This window comes from Acanthochromis polyacanthus, chromosome 14 (assembly GCF_021347895.1).
Source record: "Acanthochromis polyacanthus isolate Apoly-LR-REF ecotype Palm Island chromosome 14, KAUST_Apoly_ChrSc, whole genome shotgun sequence".
Taxonomy (NCBI): Eukaryota; Metazoa; Chordata; class Actinopteri; family Pomacentridae; genus Acanthochromis; species Acanthochromis polyacanthus.
In genome coordinates this window covers 40,125,423-40,143,202 of record NC_067126.1, presented here as the reverse complement: position 1 = coordinate 40,143,202, position 17,780 = coordinate 40,125,423, and the positions used below count along the sequence as shown (strand labels likewise).

The 17,780-nt window shown below is 39.9% G+C and overlaps 2 protein-coding genes across 3 annotated transcripts; both read right to left on the bottom strand.

Annotated features, from left to right (window-relative positions):
• Window positions 1-1,771: 1,771 nt before the first annotated feature.
• LOC110956950 (growth hormone-regulated TBC protein 1-A-like) lies at window positions 1,772-6,914 on the bottom strand. Its single transcript, XM_051958516.1, has 8 exons — window positions 6,853-6,914; window positions 6,220-6,365; window positions 5,977-6,135; window positions 5,106-5,230; window positions 3,418-3,514; window positions 2,798-2,970; window positions 2,533-2,718; window positions 1,772-2,240 (listed from the first exon to the last, which is right to left on the bottom strand). The coding sequence occupies exons 1-8, from the start codon at window positions 6,912-6,914 to the stop codon at window positions 2,124-2,126; spliced, it is 1,065 nt and encodes a 354-aa protein (XP_051814476.1). The 3' UTR covers window positions 1,772-2,123.
• A 4,105-nt stretch (window positions 6,915-11,019) lies between these two features.
• Window positions 11,020-16,281, bottom strand: dcun1d2a (DCN1, defective in cullin neddylation 1, domain containing 2a). Of its 2 annotated transcripts, XM_022202728.2 has the most exons (7): window positions 16,168-16,281; window positions 14,002-14,218; window positions 13,705-13,873; window positions 13,269-13,399; window positions 13,111-13,193; window positions 12,354-12,450; window positions 11,020-12,268 (listed from the first exon to the last, which is right to left on the bottom strand). In XM_022202728.2, exons 1-7 carry the CDS (start codon window positions 16,168-16,170, stop codon window positions 12,189-12,191), a joined length of 780 nt encoding a protein of 259 aa, XP_022058420.1. In that variant the 5' UTR covers window positions 16,171-16,281; the 3' UTR covers window positions 11,020-12,188. The 2 variants fall into 2 exon arrangements, with proteins under 2 accessions (XP_022058420.1, XP_022058418.1); XM_022202726.2 differs by lacking the exon at window positions 16,168-16,281 and having other exon boundaries at window positions 14,002-14,362.
• Between the last annotated feature and the right edge of the window lie 1,499 nt (window positions 16,282-17,780).

Below are 17,780 nucleotides of genomic sequence, written 5' to 3'. Positions count from 1 at the left end.
CGTCCGTCCGTCCGAGATGAAGGGGACAGCTTTTCTCGGAAACTATTACAGCTAGGATTACGAAATTTAGTGTGTAGCTTCACACCATGGACACCTTGATCAAGTTCGAAAATGAGACCTGTGCGATAATATTTAACAGAGTTATGGCCCTTGATCTCTATTTTGGATATAGACTCATAGACATCTCATGTGGCGGGGGATATTGATGACCATGTCGTCTTGTTATTATTTTATTAAACATGGTGTTTAACTGTTAAAGCTGCAGGAGGCAAGTTTACTCTGTTATCTGGAAGAAATCAGGGAAAAGAAAACGACTAAATAACGTCTGAATTTAACACCAACAACCTTCTAATGAGCTAAACAATAATAAAATGAGCTGATTCACAAATAGATTGGATTGGGTTCTTTTATTAAGGTGAGATAATCGGGACAGATGTTTCTTTTTTGGCAATATATCACATTTTATATGGAAAATAAAATAAATCCCTTCCCACTAAGTTCCCCGTTCCAAAAACACCTCTCCAGGAAGTGTGTTAATAAACCCCTGTAAGATATATTTATTATGTTTGCTTATTACACTATATATATGTTGCATAGATATTATTTATTATTTATGCTCATTTTTTTTCTGTTTGGGTTTTACGGGGTTTTATAAAAACATGTCAACAGGTTTACTACAAGATCTGTAGAAATAACTTCACATTTTACTCAGTTGTATATAACATATTTAGAAGAATCTTTCTGTAAAATGCCATGTGGTTTTTGGTTATAGGCGGCCATGTTGGTTTTAGGCCTGAAAACAGCTAAAATGTCGACTATGATAGAAAAAGTCCAGCTGTTATATATTGACCCAAATGATGAGAGTAATGCTGCAGATCAGTTTTAATAAAGAAAACTTAAATTTCAGTCTCTTTTCCTCCCAGTACGGGACTTTTACTAGCAGGTTATGGAGGCTTTGCTAGAAAGAATCAGAGAAAAGACGAAATGCTGTGAAAAAATGCTTTCATTCATCAGGACAACACGGCAGCACACTCAGATGTTTTTTTCCAGTTTAGAGTGTTTTAGAAGTGAGACAGAAGCTACGAGGTGAAGAAGAACTCACTGCTTTGATGAGTCAGAAAAGAGCAGAATGAAAAAGGTGCAGTTTGAGGAAGTAAAGGAAATGGGCTGTATATGTAAACTACAGCTGAGTTACAGCATCACTGGTTCACAGCCACACCTTCTATTTACATCAGTCTGTGTTCTGGATTTGCAGAGGTGGAGACACAGGAGATGCAAAACAACCTCAGAGATGCAAAATCAGTACGAGGAAATGTGTGACAATTACAACAACACACAACATGACAAACAGTCAGTCTGGGTGTTTTTCCTTTAGGAGTTTGGGAGCCTCGTTCATTTAGTTGTTACACTTAATTGTGCTCAGTTTCTTTTTCCTGAGGTTTATTGTTCCTTAAATAGGAGTTTATAAATGTGAAGTTGTTCAGAAGACGTTCTTTCTTATCTTTAATGGTTATTTATCTGTGGGAATAAACAGCTTGTTGAGTGTTTAGTGTGAGCTCAGACATCAGGAGCTTCTAAAGGGTCAGTTTGTTTTGGATTTCTAACTTTAACTTGATCCAGCCACGGGTTTGGAGCTCCACAATGAGCTGTGGTTTCAGACTCACGTCACACTGAAATGACCTCGTCTTACCTTTGTTTGGCTGAAGCTCAGTCAGGAAACAGATGAATGAAATTATCAGGCTTTTGTTTACAGACAAAAGGTGAAACAAGTTGGAGTTCTGTAAATCACCACACCAAAGTCTGGCTGCTCTATTTTACTTCCAGAGGACAGTTAACATCAACCACAGTGACAAAGCAGGAATGATTATTCTCCAGATCTCTCTCATATTCCGATGACTAAAGTGCGTGTGATTAAAAAACATTACAGACTTAAATACTAACGCACTTCCTGTATCTATAGCAGCAAAGTTACTGTGAGAAACAGAAGCAACAGAAAAGGCTCAAAAACTTTAGCAAGCCTTCATCTTTTACATCCAGCCAGCAGCGTTTCCATTCAGTGATACGTCTCCATAGAAAAATGTTTTTCTTTACTGCCTGAAAGTCGTTAGTTTTAAAGAATCCACTCAGACAGGAGGCGCTGGATCCTGACCTGATTCCTCCTTCAGGATTTGTTGTCTGCATTTTTCTCTCAGCTTATCAATGGTTGTCATCGACAGGCTCCCAGGTTCTGTAAAGATCTTCTGCAAAAAAAGAGTTGGACAGAACTTAAAACAGAGTCCTTCATTCCACTCATATTCAGAACACAAACTCTAGTTTTGATTGTTAAAGATGCATGTTTGTCTCAGTAAAGTGAATGTTTTTGCAAAGTCCAGTGAAGGAAACACTTTAAAACACGTAAACGAGGAGCTCTAGTCCGTCGTCTTTCTACTTTAATGGGAACAGTTTGTTGGACTGATTGAATCTAGAAGGGAAGTCCATCTAACAGCCACTGTTTCCCTACCAGTTTCCTCTGACTGTCCCTGCTGAGCTCACCTGCATGAAGGTGTGGCAGTCCAGAGTGAAAGCTCCACAGGTGATCTGCTTGAAGCACTCACAGACATCAGGCAAAGACCGAGCTCTCAGGATCTCCGTCTGGTGGTGAATGATGAGAGTCAGAGCAACACGGAAAAGGACCTTGGAGCCCTCGTAGAAGAGACAATCCCAGACCCGCAGGACGGTCTGCAAGGAAGCGAGAAGCTTTGATGAAAGCTGTGGACCCCTCACTGGTCTGAACCATTAAACCACAACTTTTCCTCACCTCAATCGGCAGTATGTCGATGTAGAGGCAGATGAACCAGCGTGACACCACCAGCGTCCATATGCCGGGATACTGAGCCATCAGCTGTCCTACTGCAGGAGCTTTGGTCTTCACCAGCTCCCCCAGGACCTCCTGGTCAGTCTTCAGCCCCATCATGGCCGGGCTGTAGTAGTCTGCAGCATCACAGGTTTAGCACCGTTTCACACAGAACTTGTTTGATGCAGAAAAACCAAAAAAATAACAGCTGTGAAACATTCACCAGACCACAGTCCAAACCAAACGGCTGAACCGAAGGAGGTGGTATTCTTCTGAAGTTAATGTTTTAAAGCTTTCAGACCTTTGGACCAATTACAGGAAGCAGAACCAGGCAGAGGAAGATTGAGCTGAGGAGACCAGCCTTTAAGTTTGAACATGGTCCCATATCGTTACATCCCTGTTTGGTCAGCAGTCCATCTACCAGTAAGAGGGTCAAGTCTTTGTTTGAATTCATAACAGCCCTGATGACGTTCTTGGCATTCATCTACAAACCAGTTAATGTGGAGCACAGATGGAGTGTCTGCAGACTGTCAGACATCAGGTCTTTAGTCTGCTTCAGTGTGTGAACATTCAACAAACTGTACCTGGAAGTATTCTGCCCAACAATGCGTCCATGAGCCAGAAGGCTTTCTCTTCATCTTTGGTGATGATGATGAGGTAGCCTGCGATGAAGTTCATCCCCTGGAACAGACAGACGATGTGGGATCAGTGATTTCACAGAAAACACCAGGCTTGTTTCTGGTTCGTCTGACAGATTTTAGGTTCATTTGGTTCCATTAGATGAATTCAGCATCTGCTAATTGTTGCTGATCCAGAGCTCCTTTAACTGTGACCCCATGAGATCAAGATTTTACCACAGACTCTCTGGCTGCTACCAAAATAATCGGTTTAAGTCCCAGCATCAGTTCAAGGAGTCATTGGAGGATGCTGCTAGACCTGCTTCCACCTGAGATCACCTTAATCAGCCTACGACCTGCTGCTTTAAATGAACCCAACAGAATCATAAAGAGCTAACAGGACAACACCAGGGAATCAGGTTCTATTCACCAGAAATGTAGAAAATACACTCCAATCCATTTTCCTATATAAATATATCAGTTAACACAATGTCAAAAAGCCTGTGAACTTAGCTATGTTTAGCAATCATATTGTTATTTTAGGGAATTAGTAAAGGTCAGTAAATACACAAGTAAACCCAGGAAGCTCTTATAGAACCTATGAAGGACATTTTATGTTCTAAACATACTATAAACACCAGCAGTCAGAACTTCGGACGCACTTTCTCATCTAATGCTTTTTATTTATTTCTATTATTTTCTGCATTCTAGATTAAAACTGAAGCTTCACACCTTTTGTTTACAACATAATTCTATTTGTGTTCTTTTATAGTTCTGATTTCTTCACTGTTAACCCTCATGCCGTTTAAAAGTTTGAAAATGTGAGGAAAAAATCTATCTTCACTGTGAAAACGTCCACATTCTCAATATTTTAAAAATGTTAAAAAAATTATTTCATTAAGAACATTCAGAAAAAAATTAGTTGGATTTTGGTTGAATTTTTTTCTGAATGTTTTTAAAGAAAATATTAGAAGTTTTACTTATATGGAATCACTTTAGATATTTTTAGGATTTTTTTGGAAGATTTCTATTGATTAAAAGGTATTTAAAATTTTTGTTTATTTAAATTTTTAAATTTTAATTTTTTGCCAAATTTGGGGGATTTTTTTTTTAAATAAAACTTTTAGGGGAAACTTTTAAGGAATTTTTTTAATTTTCTTCCTTAAGATTGTGCAAGAATTTTTTGCTGAATTTTTGGATTTTTTTCAGACAAAAGAATGATATTTTTGGTGCCTGTAAATGAGGACAACAGCAGGGTTAATCTACAATGTATGAAATAATTAAATAAAAACCACTGAATGAGAAGGTGTGTCTAAACCTTTGGCTGGCAGTGTATATTATATGTAATAGTGTAAATATATAACCTTGAATTTATCGTGTTTTAGCAGGAAGTGCTGCAGATGATGATGTATCCTCAAATTAATTGTGATAAGAGGATGTCTGGGTGAAACCAGAACAGCTTTAAGTCTTTTTCCTTTAATAAATATAGTGATGGACGTAAGTTTGACAGAACCAACAGGAGTTACTGAAGATCACATGGAAAATGTGCTCCTGGTTTATTTGAATGACTGAGGAAGCAGCTGGACCTGTTCTTTAGGTAAACAGATGTTTGGTATCAGGAGAGCCAGCTGCTGACTCTGACAGTGTTTCCTGACCTGGCAGTAACCCACGGTGAGGTTGTGGTGTCCGTAGGCCAGCAGCACGTTGTACAGAGACTTCTGCAGGCTCGGCTCGCCTCTGTTCTGGAAGAGGATGTTATCAGGAAAGGTCCTGTGCATGTCTGCAAAATAAGAGGCAATTATTATTATTGTCTGAGCTTCAGCATTGATTAACAGCTTCATCCCAGAATGTTGAGCTGCTGATCCGGATATGAACAAACAAACCAGAACCTGATTTTAGTTTCACTATTTAAATCATTTATAATACATAAAATCACTTTACATCACAGGCTGCTGCTGTGGACACGCTGGAACAGCTCAACTGCCAGTTGTTCAACGTCTTAGGTGTGTGTGTGTGTGTGTGTGTGTGTGTGTGTGTGTGTGTGTGTGTGTGTGTGTGTGTGTGTGTGTGTGTGTGTGTGTGTGTGTGTGTGTGTGTGTGTGTGTGTGTGTGTGCCCATGTTTTTGCTATATTGTGGGGACCAAATGTCCCCACAACTGTAGGAAAACCAAAAACAATGTCACTTGTGGGGACCTCATTTGGGTCCCCACAAGTTTAAACAGTGTTTTCTTGGCCATGTTGTTGTTACTGAAAAAAGTAAAAGTGCAAAAACGTTTCTTTAGGGTTAGCCATTGTTTTGGTCTGGTTTAGGGTTTGGTTAAGGTTAGGGTTAGGGTTAGGGTTAGGGGTTAGATATGAATGGGAGTCAATGGTATGTCCCCACGGGGATATAAGAACCAGATATGTGTGTGTGTGTGTGTGTGTGTGCGTGCGTGCGTGTGTGTGTGATATGAATTGATGTGATTTGTTTGGAGGTGAGTTTGTGAGGGTGTATCTCCGTGGGTTGAAGTGCTCCTTCTGTCAGACCTGTGTGAATGGTTTCCTTCAGCTTCCCATCATGCTCCATGGCCAGCAGGGACTGGTAATAACCCGGGTTCCTCTCCAGGTGCTCCTGAGCTCCACTAGCTTCCATCCAGATCCTGGCCCGGTGCTCGTTAGGCACACCTTTACGCACGTATCTCTTTACTTCCAAAGCAAATTTCATGGTTATGCCACAGAAACACAGAGCTACAGTCTGAATTGTTTGGAATTTGTGCTTATTTTTTGTACCTGTCACGTTCTTCTCCACCTGAGGTTTCTCCTGAAGCAGCTTCGACCATCTCATCGACCTTCTGTTGAGGACGGCCACGTACTCGTTCATCATCTCCTTGTAGGATTCAAAATCGTGGCGTCTCTCGAAGCCGTAGGGGTCGATCCTGCAGGGACAAATCCAGACAGTCCTCAACAAATGAATGCATAAAGTTAACAAACTCCCCACCCTTCTTCCTTGTCCTACTGAGTGACGACAGACTCTAAGCTACCTGCACTAGATTGGGTTTCTGCAGCGGGGCGATCAAATGCTCCAGCTGATGAATAGTCAGGATTAAATTACTTCTGAGTAGGACTAGGAGCAAGGAGCAAAATTCAAGCTGAAAAATAACTTCAAATAAACTCCCGTATTTTTCCCTAAAGCCTGAATGTTTTAATGACAGCTTTACAGGTTTGTGGAGTAAAACATTTAATGTAAATAGAATAAATTAGAGGAAGAAGCTGAGGTCACCAATGAGGAAGCAGCAGAGTTCTGCACCGTGGAAACACTCCAATCTGACAAGAAGAGTTAAAACTGATGTCCATTCTGTGAATACGAGCTCATCAACGATAAAAGAAGCAGTTAAATAGGACCACGGTTCACACAGAGCTCACCTGTCGCTGTCATTAGACGCGGCCACAGGCTGAGCAGCATTTCCTCTCACTTCTGTCTCCATTACAGGTCATGTGCTGCAGGTACAGAAGTCCACCGAGGCGATAAACTACCTGCAGCTACAAGCTTATTTCATTTTTACTCCCTGGCTGCTGTCAAAGTAAATAACAAAGCGGTCTGAGTTTCAGTGTCTCAGTTTACAGCTCAGTGAAAGGAGGAGCCAGCAGAGGAAACACCCAGGTAACATCACAGGTGTGTGCTTCACCTGCACGCACAGCGACTGGAGGAACACAAACAGAGTTCTGTTACTGGAATAAGGGCAATAAGGGTCAGAGCAGTGTTCAAAATAAAACAAAGTAGAGGTTTGAAGCCACAGGAACACAGTAAAAGCTCCTCTGCACATCAACTCCAGAAGCTGTTTGACCATCCTGAGTGTTTCTTATAATACCTGGCTGACATATAGAACAGTTATTTTATTGCTAAAGTACATTTTATTGATTTCATTCCATCTCAGCCTGTAGAACAGTTTTTGTCGTGTGACCGCTGCTAGTTGAGTCTCTCATGACTTTTCATTTGTAAAGTGTTTAAATCCACTAAAAATATCATTATTTTAAAGATATTTGCTTTTATTTTCTTTCTGTCTCCTTTTTTAACAGTTTTTGAATATCACAGTATTCCTGTATTTTTTAAAATGTGTTTTACTTGGCATCGTTCATGTCAGATTTTTGCTGTAGTTCTTTCATATTTTTTGTATTTTTTTTAATGAATTTTGGGTTCAAATTATTAAGCATTCTGTTTCCTTGTTGTCACTGTTCAACTACCACGTAGAACCAATCTTTTTAAGGTGTTCATGTGCTTTTTTCTGGATATAAACTCTGCTTAAAAGAATAATAAGCAGAGTTAACACTGAGGGTGTGTCTGATTCCATGATTTGTTCTCGCAGCTCTTATTCTGCTGCTTGAAGGAGTTTAAAATGTAAATCCTGTCAGAAATGTTGTCTTTAGTTAAAACCTGTACATTTAGCCTTTTAGATTTGCTGGAAAGCTAACATTTTTCTCACATCTGATGACATCTCAAACCAGTTTCTGATTTCGATAAAAAGGTTCAGTATTTGCATGTTAACTGTTCTTCTCTTCTACGGTATTTCTATTAAACCTCTAGTGGAAAACAAAGACCCCAAAGGATGTTTTTGGAGCCCCTGAGTTATTTCTTTAGCACCACTATGAGGTTAAACAGATTAAAATGTAAACAGCAGCAGTCTGGTGTTAATGTGACTAAACTATATTCTGAGCAGAGGGACTATTTTCTCAAAACGTTTGAAGCAGAACTAAATAACATCTAGCACTGACGTTCACTGAGACTCTCTCCTGGTGCTGAGGTTCACCTGCAGGCCGACTCGGCTCAGAAACGACTGTGAGTTTCCATTTGAACCAGAGCAATGTGTGAATTAGATTCAGTCCAAAGCCTCTACACTCTCAGACTCATGACCATTCAGACACTCGACATGACTTATTTAAAGGTTTATTGAAAAATTGATGGTGCAGGTGAATTCTGGTTGTAATTCTTTTGATGCTTTAATCTCAGTGCCTGAATATATTTAGGTCAAATTATATTAGCAGGACTTTCTTTATCATAGTCCACATTTTTTGCTGTTTTCAGGCCTAAACCAACATGGCCGCTTATAACCAAACACCACATGGTATTTTAGAGAAAGATTCTTCTAAATATGATATACACACCTGATTTCTAAAGATCTAGTAGTAAACCTGATGACTACTTTATATGAAGTAAGTCAGAAAGCCTTGGAGTCTTCCAGTCTTTTCTTCAGGAGGAAATGACATCATGTGGAGCAGGTCATGTGATCTGGAATTAACACACTTCCTGGAGAGGAGTTTTTGGAACGGGGAACTTAGTGGGAAGGGATTTATTTTTATTTTCCATATAAAATGTGATATATTGCCAAAAAAATAAATCTCTGTCCTGATTATCTCAGCTTAATAAAAGAACACAATCCAAACTCTTTGTGAATCAGCTCATTTTATTATTGTTTAGCTCATTAGAAGGTGGTTGGTCTTAAATTCAGACGTTATTTAGATGATATTTTAGTGATATCCAGCCATTTTTTATTAAAAAGTGATTGTTTCCATAATAAATAATGATGGAATTTATAAAGACATGATCATAATGAGCATAAAAACATATTTTTTTTAACTTTTAATAAAAATGTATGCAGATATATCCCATGGACTTACCACTTACAGACTGACCCAGCTGCTCAGTGTTTTCCTCATTCTGCCACTAGGGGGCAGCAGCATGAGGAAGTTTTGGGTTCTACATTTGCGCAGGTGAATTCAACACAGGTAAAAGCAGAAGAGACACTCCAGCACACAGTAAGTCTGCTACCATTTTAATAAATGATTCACCTCCTAAGAACTGCATTATTGTAAAGCTGCTGCTGTGTTTGTAACATAGTAGATTTAAAGTGGTAGTTTTTAACATCTTACTGCTAAACTTACAGAAACACAATCCATGTAAGGGCCTACAAAGCAGAATGCTTTGATACTGAAGGCATTTTGTACACTGTGGTCCAGTACAGCTTTATATGACACTGATCTATTTGGAGCAGATTGAAGACGTCGTTTAGTCTCTCCTTAGAGAACCAAAAGTACTCAGTGTGCAGTAACATGTTCCCTGTTAGTGTTTCACTGCTTTACAGGATGTTTTGGGTAAATATGACTGCTTCGTCAGGGTGCATGTTGAGCTATTTCTAATGACTTTATAAATGTTGGGTCGTTTAACCCTCCTGCCGTCCTGCAGGTCAAACTGACCCGTTTGAAAGTTTAAAAATGTGGAAAAAAAATTCACAGTGAAACTTCTGATGTCCACATTTTCTACATTTTTGGGGAATCTTTGAACATTTTTCTGGTGGAAAAAAAGAAATGTTAAAAATGTTTCTGAAGAACATCCACAAAAAAATAAACTAAAATCCAGCGAAATTCACTGGATTTTGGTTGATTTTTATGTGAATGTTCTTAAAGAAAATATCAGAAGTTTTACTGATAATATATAGAATCACTTTAGATATTTTTAGGATTTTTTTGGAAGATTTTTACTCATTTTTTGGAAATATTTATCCGAATTTTCTTGCTACATTTGGGGATTTTTTTTTCAAATAAAACTTTTCAGGAATTATTGGAGTTTTCTTCCTGAAGGTTTTGCAAATTTTCAGAAATTTGTGGAATTCTTCTGCTGATTTTTTGGATTTTTTTCAGACAACGAAGAACTATTTTTTGGTGCCTGTAAACAAAGACAACAGGAGGGTTAATGTACAGCAACGTAGCACGCTCTGTATGTTTGCAGCTCTAACCCTGTCCTACAAATGAAAAAAAACATCTTTCATGTTCTTGACGGTCAGTTCAATCTAATATGGTTCCTGAATAATTTGTTTAGTTTAAGAAGTCAGAGAATTCCCAACCCTGAAAGGAAACTTTCAGTTTATCACCGACATTAAAAATCACCTCAGGTAGAGATGTTTGGTTTTTACCAGACAGGAAGGTGTGAAAATGTTGTAATAATTAACAGATTCAGTGCAGTAAACGTATAAAGATGCATAAAAAGACTCGATTAAACCTCAAGCATCTTGACTGAATGTAATCAAACCTAAATGTAGTATTAGAGTATGCCTGTTTATTACCGTAAATGAAGCTACTGCTGGTGTCAGTGCTACAGATAGGACTTATATTTAACCTCAAACAGCAGAAAATATCTGTATAATATGAAGTGCAGCGTATCCTGGATCGTCTGTTTTAGTAGGTCATCTGAATGAGCAAAAATGTGTAAACTTTCAACAAAACCAGGCATTCAGAAACATTATTTCCAGGAATAAATGAAAACATCATTGCCAGCAGATCAGTTCTTTCAGTTTAAAAGCAGTTTTCTCTGTAATGTGTGCCAACAACATGTTTTTTTTTTAATTTAAGAAGAAAATAAGGCTTTAGGTATCTGATGAGAATTGGACACAGAGCCCTAAATCCCAAAGAAGCTCCAGTCAAACATGTGGCTGACACTTCTATTTACAGGATGTCTTGTAAAGTACGCCTGTCGTCTGCAGCTCCACTGTGAGGCTGTTATCCATCTTATCGACAACAAAAGGCTAAATACATGCAGGATTCTGGAAAAACTCATGCTTTATTCATCTTTCTTCAATGAACAATATACTGAGGCTACTTACACGATGTATCAACAATATATTCTATGTTTCACTACCTTCAGGAACAGACGGGGTTCAACAGAAACAGAAAACCCGACAGACAGCTGTTTATTCTTAAGGCTTACGTTGTCGTCCTGCTGCCGCCCTCCTCAGTGTCCTGATTCTGATCAGAGGCCTTCAGCATACACATGTGTGCCATGCAGTCATTTCTTACATTTTCATTCGTCTTAAATGCTGCTGAGTGGTCGCTTTAGCATCAAAAATAGCTCAGCGGGACAAACTGGTGAAACAACAGTCATGACCTTCTGGTAAAACCCCGTGGAGAGGACGGACTAGAGCCCATCTCCACCCACATTATTCAGACAAATAAATACCACAAACCAATATCAATCCTCTAAATTAAAGCACTGCCTTTACTTTAGTGAAAATTTATTTGTGAAACCAGCCCGAGGTGACGTAAAATGTGTTTAACATGCTTTCAATGAGAACTGGACAGATCCACCTAACAATTAAACCAACAGCATTTCATCCACAATATTGAGGCATCCGTTAGAGATCTGAGCATTTACTGTACATAAAACAATCATCTGTGAACATATTTATATTATTCTTCATATAGCTCTCTTTGTAAACTGTCCCAATAGATACAGTATGTACAGTAAAAACTGAACAGTTGTGTTGGTGCTGGTGTAGCGAGCACTTCCTCCTCCCAGCTGCAGTAGGACCTGGCATCACGCAGAGCTTCACAGAACTAAACAAAGCCGACTAGGAAGAACCTTAAAACACACAGCTTTCTCATGTCCAGTCCGTTTAGAGCACACCAGCAGCCAGTGGAGCTCCTCTCAGCTGTCCATGCCCTGACAGGGCAGTAGGCTCCTCCTGGGGCAGAGCAGAGTGGCGTCCGGGGCAACTGAGAATCTGGCAAAGTCCATATACACAAAATATGGCCAGTAGTTCTCATAGTTTCTACTCAGCTCCCTGAAAGGTGGTTCCTGACAGTTTCAAGTGCTTCTGTTGTTTCTCTGAAGTCTACAATTTTCACTTTTTTTTTTTTTACAAGTCTTAAAAAAAACTATGAAGTCACTGTAAAAGAAACAAAGTTCTGGTTTTCCAGAGCCGGGACCGGATTTAGAGAGTTTTACGTTTTGATCCCGTTACAATTGGTCGAGCAAATTCCACAAAATCATCTATAAGGACCGGCCACGCTCCTGAGGAAGAAACAGCGACACGTTAGTGGAGTCACAGCGACCAGAGCTGAAGAACATCTGAAGCATGGGATGATTCCACACTCACCTTCCTCATCGTAGTTTGACATGTCGTCTGCAATCATGTTCCCAAAGTCCAACAATAAGTTCCATGTGTCCTTTGGGATGGATCGTTTATGGTGTTCCTGGAACAGACAGGAGTGGGTTGTTCTCATGTTTGTAGAACTTTTCCTGCCTTTATAGCCAGTATTTTTGCCGTATCACCACAGTGTGCATCACTACGTGTTCTGGAGGCCAAACATCATCTGGCTTTGCTCACTGGTCCACGTTGTGCTCATCAGGGAGGTGCCCTGAACCTTCACAGCCCAGGCTACTTAATACTGCACTACATGGAGTTTAATGAAGGATGCAGCGATTTACATTTTATCTTAGAACTCCAATTCCAGCATCAGAACATCTGGTGACACAGAGGGGTGATGTGACCTCAGTTAATATCTTCATACAATAACTTCACTGCACTGCTTTAAAAAAAGATAACATCAAGCCAGGACTGCTGTGATCATAAAAACTGTCATTTTATGTTAGCGCCTCCCTACACAGAAACTATTCAGCTGCTGCATCTTTGACTTTCAATGATTATTGGGAAATAAATTAGTTTTAAAGAAATACAAACAAGCCGAGCTTTTCCCCTCTGCAGACCAGAGATAATGACTTGCAGACCATCGTGCACAGCGCTGTGTCAGCACCACACAACGCTCTGGATATGGAAGACTACTGACTGCTTAGTAAACTCAGAGTCTGCCATATTTGACCGATGTGTCCTTATTATCACTACTTTGACTCACCAAGAGGAATCTATTCCAGAGATCGAGAAACTTAAATCGTCCTGACAGGACCAGGTTCCAGTAGGCTACAGCCATCTCCAGATCTGCACACAACGAAGAACACTTCAGCTGTTTGTGAAGCAGGAATATCATGCTGGAATCGCTCTGACTCTACTTACCGAGACCTTTCTGTCCAGGATTTTTGGCAAAGTTGAAGGTGAACTGGTAGAAGTCCTTGAACTTCCCACTATCTTTTAGCTCCTGCTCTAATCTTGGCAAAAGGGCCTTCAGTTTCTCTGGGCTGTCACACCTAAAAAAAAGACCATTTCAGCAACAAACACCTAAACAAACGGACACTTCAACAAGTTGTGACAGGACAGTCTTGATGCTGATGCCAAGCTGCCTCTGAAGCACAAACCTGTAAAGTCTAAACACTGCAACTTTTCATTGAGTCACTCCATGAAGACACAGAACACTGGAGCTGTGGGAGGATCTATATATAGACAGCCTTCCCTCCCCGAGCTACACTTAGAGCACCGTTAGCGCCGCTGCTTCAGGCCCGGTGTTTTCGTCCCTCTTCAGAGCATGTCACACGCTGCAGATGTCAACACTCACCCCAGCTCCGTCATCCCGTCCAGGAACTCCTTCTTGGTGAACTCGCACTGAGTGGCAGCGCGAAACTTCCAGGCGACGACGAGCACGGTGATGCTGGCCGGGTCCAGCGTGAGGTCGTCACAGAACTGCTGGATTCCATCAATTCCTATTTTGTTCTCATCTTGAGGATCTAGTGAGAAAAAAAGCCCAGTGACTCTTTCACACACAAGTACCGTTTATAATCTGACCGGAACATGTTGGACCGTCACCCGTGTCCTGGTGAGTATTCCAGGATGCAGTGGAAGTGATTCTACTTGCCTTTGTAGCGGTTGTAGAGCTGTTCCAGCTTTTTCCGGTCTACTGAGGTTTTCATGGATTCCTTACAGTAAAGCTCTGGATTCTGAAAGTAGTTGTCCGTGGCCACTTCTAGTTTCCAGTCATTCTGTGTGAGGCAGTACACGGCTGTCTTCTCCCCAGCCTGTGTGAAGGACATGAACTGCCGTACCTTGTCCCTCTGCGAAGACTTCAGCTTATGCTGTGCAAGAACAGGACAGGGGCTGTCAGACACCGGAGCGAGCAGACCGGGAAACACCGACAACAACACGCAAACACACGCCGACACGCAGACAAAGACACACAGCAACACACAAACATCTACAGGCATTCAGGCAACACGTGAGGAGGACCGAGAAGACCGGGAGACACTTAGAAAATCAGCCGGTCGCACAGACAAAACACGTTGGAAAACACGAAGCCGAGACGCGGTGGTGGTAATTATGACCCGTCCAAAAGCAACACGGGCTTTTCTGAAGGGGGATGTTGTGGGTTCTCAGAGCACATGCTGTACCTCCAAGGGCCCCTCAGATAACTACAGTCATAGATGTAACACGAGCAGGGAAACGGGATGCCATCGCAAGGACCTGGAGGTGCAGCAAGTCTGGAGTGTGACACAAGCAGCGCGCCAGAAATACTCGGAAATAAGACTAATAAAAACAAAATAGACGGGGAAAAAATCTAACAACTCAGTACTGTCAAAATGTTTTTAGCGGTTAAAACTGAAGAGCAATAACAGAAAACAGCAGCAGTTTTAACCCTCCTGTTGTTTTTATTTACGGCACCAAAAAATATTGTTTCCTCGTCTGAAAAAAATCCAAAAGTTTAGCAAAAAAAAAATCCCCAAATTTTTTGAAAATTTGCAAAACTTTCAGGAAGAAAATTCCAATAAAAATCCCCCAAATTTGACAAGAAAATTCCTGTAAATATTTTCAAAAAATGAGTAAAAATCTTCCTAAAAAATCTAAACTGATTCCATATATATCAGTAAAACTTTGAATATTTTCTCCAAGAACATTCACATAAAAATTGATTTTTATGTGAATGTTCTTCAGAAACATTTTTAACATTTCTTTTTTTTCCACCAAAAAATGTTCAAAAATTTCCCAAAAATGTTGAAAATGTGGATATCAGAAGTTTCACTGTGAAAATATAAATATTTTTCCACATTTTCAAACTTTAAACAATTTTGACCCACAGGACGACAGGAGGGTTAAACCAAATCCCAAATCATGTCTGGTTTCCATCATTACATGTGTGCTATGACCACATTTTACATAATAGATAATGAAGTGATTTTATTTATGAAAACAGAGTGACGGTCTTAATTTCAGCAGCTTAAATATGACGATTTGCTGACTTTACGACTCTTCTGTTACTGTGAAAGCAATATCTACTTGTTTTGGACTGTGAGGTGGACATCTGTGCTGCTCATTTTCAGTATCCTGATGTTTGATTATGGACCAGGTATGTAGCTGAGCAGGTAAACAGTTAGGCTTAGTGTCCATCTACAGGAAGCAGCCAGCATGCACTGTCCTCCCACCGGCTGCAGCATCTGAGCTCTTCACCGGACAGAAGCATTTCCTGAAACCGGAGACTAAAACTCTGACTCCACCGAGTTGATAATGACTTCACCAACCCTCCCCGAGCTCTCTGAATAACGACGCATGGAGTCGGACTGCGTTGTGTGCGTGTGCTGGCTGCTGTTCGGATTATTGTGCTACCAGATGGGTAACATTAGGTTAGCATTGTCTCCAACCACGAGCTAGTAACTTACACTGGCTAACGCTAGCTGAGTTAGCCACACTGTCTCACTGACACTTCCACGACCAGGAGAATATCACGGCAGTGGGCTGTCAGCGTGGGTTTGGATAAGGCAGGATTTCACTCTCACGACCCCATGTGTATGAGTCTCTTTGACCTGCTAACAGCCGAAGTTACCAGACTGCCAAAAAAAGGGAGCTAACGCTAGCTGATCTCCAAATATCCACTGACCTTCCCTGTAAGAGCAGCGAACACCAGTAAATAAGCACTGTAAGCCCGCCCAAACACAGCACAGCATCTGCTTTAATACTACGATCACAGTCCTGACGGTAAGCCCTGCTGGCACTAAAGCCAATGCCCGGGTTTCTGTTTATTTTGGTTACCTACCATTTTTACACCCGCTGGTTCACCAGTTTGGTAGCCCGACCGTCGCTCATTGTGCGCCTGCGCGGAAGTAGTAGAAAGCTATTCTGGGTTTGAGATGAGAGATGAGGTTTAAAAAAATAAAAATATATATGAGAGATGAAGTTTAAAAAATAAAAATGAGAGATGAAGTTTAAATAAATAAATAAAAATGAGAGATGAGGTTTAAAAAATACATACTAAAAAAGAGAGATGAGGTTTAAAAAAGAGATGGTTTAAAAAGAGAGATGAGGTTAAAAAATGAGAGATGAGGTTCAAAAAAAGAGATGAAGTTTGGCAGCAACTGGTCTGTTGTTGTATCCTTTATTTTCAATTATTCACCAAAATAAATCTGTGTGTATGGAAGCCTGTTTCTGCCACTTGGAAAAAAAGTCACATGCTATCTCATAATTATGACTTAATATCTCATAGTTATGACCTTCTAACTCATATTCATGACTTACTATGTCATAATTATGAGATACAAAGTCATAATTATGACTTAATACCTCATAATTATGATTTTCTAACTCATACTTATGACTTAATACCTCATAATTATGATTTTCTAACTCATACTTATGACTTAATACCTCATAATTATGATTTTCTAACTCATAATTATGACTTAATACCTCATAATTATGTCTTACTATCTCATAATTATGAGAAAGCATGTGATTTTTTTAAAGTGGCGTAAACGGGCTTCCATACCTGCGCATGTGTTTTTTTTATTCAAGAAATAAAGAAATTGTTGGGGGGTTACTGAAACCTGAACAAATATACAGCAACCAAATGGGTTCTTTTTGGACCTAGAGAAAAAGCTTTTTAAAATGCATTTAGATTTTTTTGGGTCAGAAAGTGGTTAAATGTGGTCTGCTGTGCTATGAATAAATACAAACATACATAAATTAAGCTGATCAGGTGGTGGAAAATTCTCAACCACTGAGGTAATCCACAGTCAGGTGTGCAGTTAAATGACAATGATCTCATAATGTGTCCAGCACACTGACATTCCTTTGACCAGTGGCTACAAGTGGACACTTAAAAATGCAGCTTTATTAAAATGACACAATGCCACAGATGACCTGTTAGGTAGGGCTGTAGACCAGCACTCAGCTGTCTCAAACTCCACCATCTGTCATCAAAGAATTTACTGCCAGTGTCAATCTATAACTGAGGGACTTTTAAAGCCCATGGGATATATCTGCATACATTTTTCTTAAAAGTAAAAAAAATAATGTTTTTATGTTCATTATGATTACGTCTTTACAAATTCCATCATTATTTATTATTGAAACAATCACTTATAAAATGACTGGATATCCCTAAAATGTCAACTAAATAACCGTCTGAATTTAATACCAACTACCTTCTGTATATAATATGTAGAAGAATCTTTCTGTAAAATGCCATGTGGTGTTTGGTTATCGGCAGCCATGTTGGTTTAGTCTTTAAAACAGCTAACATTTGTCAACTATGATACAAAAAGTCCTGCAGTTCCATATTGCCCCACCAGATGATGTCCTGGGTGAGTCTGACAGCGTGATCCTGCATACTTGATTGTTTCATGATGTCCACTGTGTTGCTTTGGACCA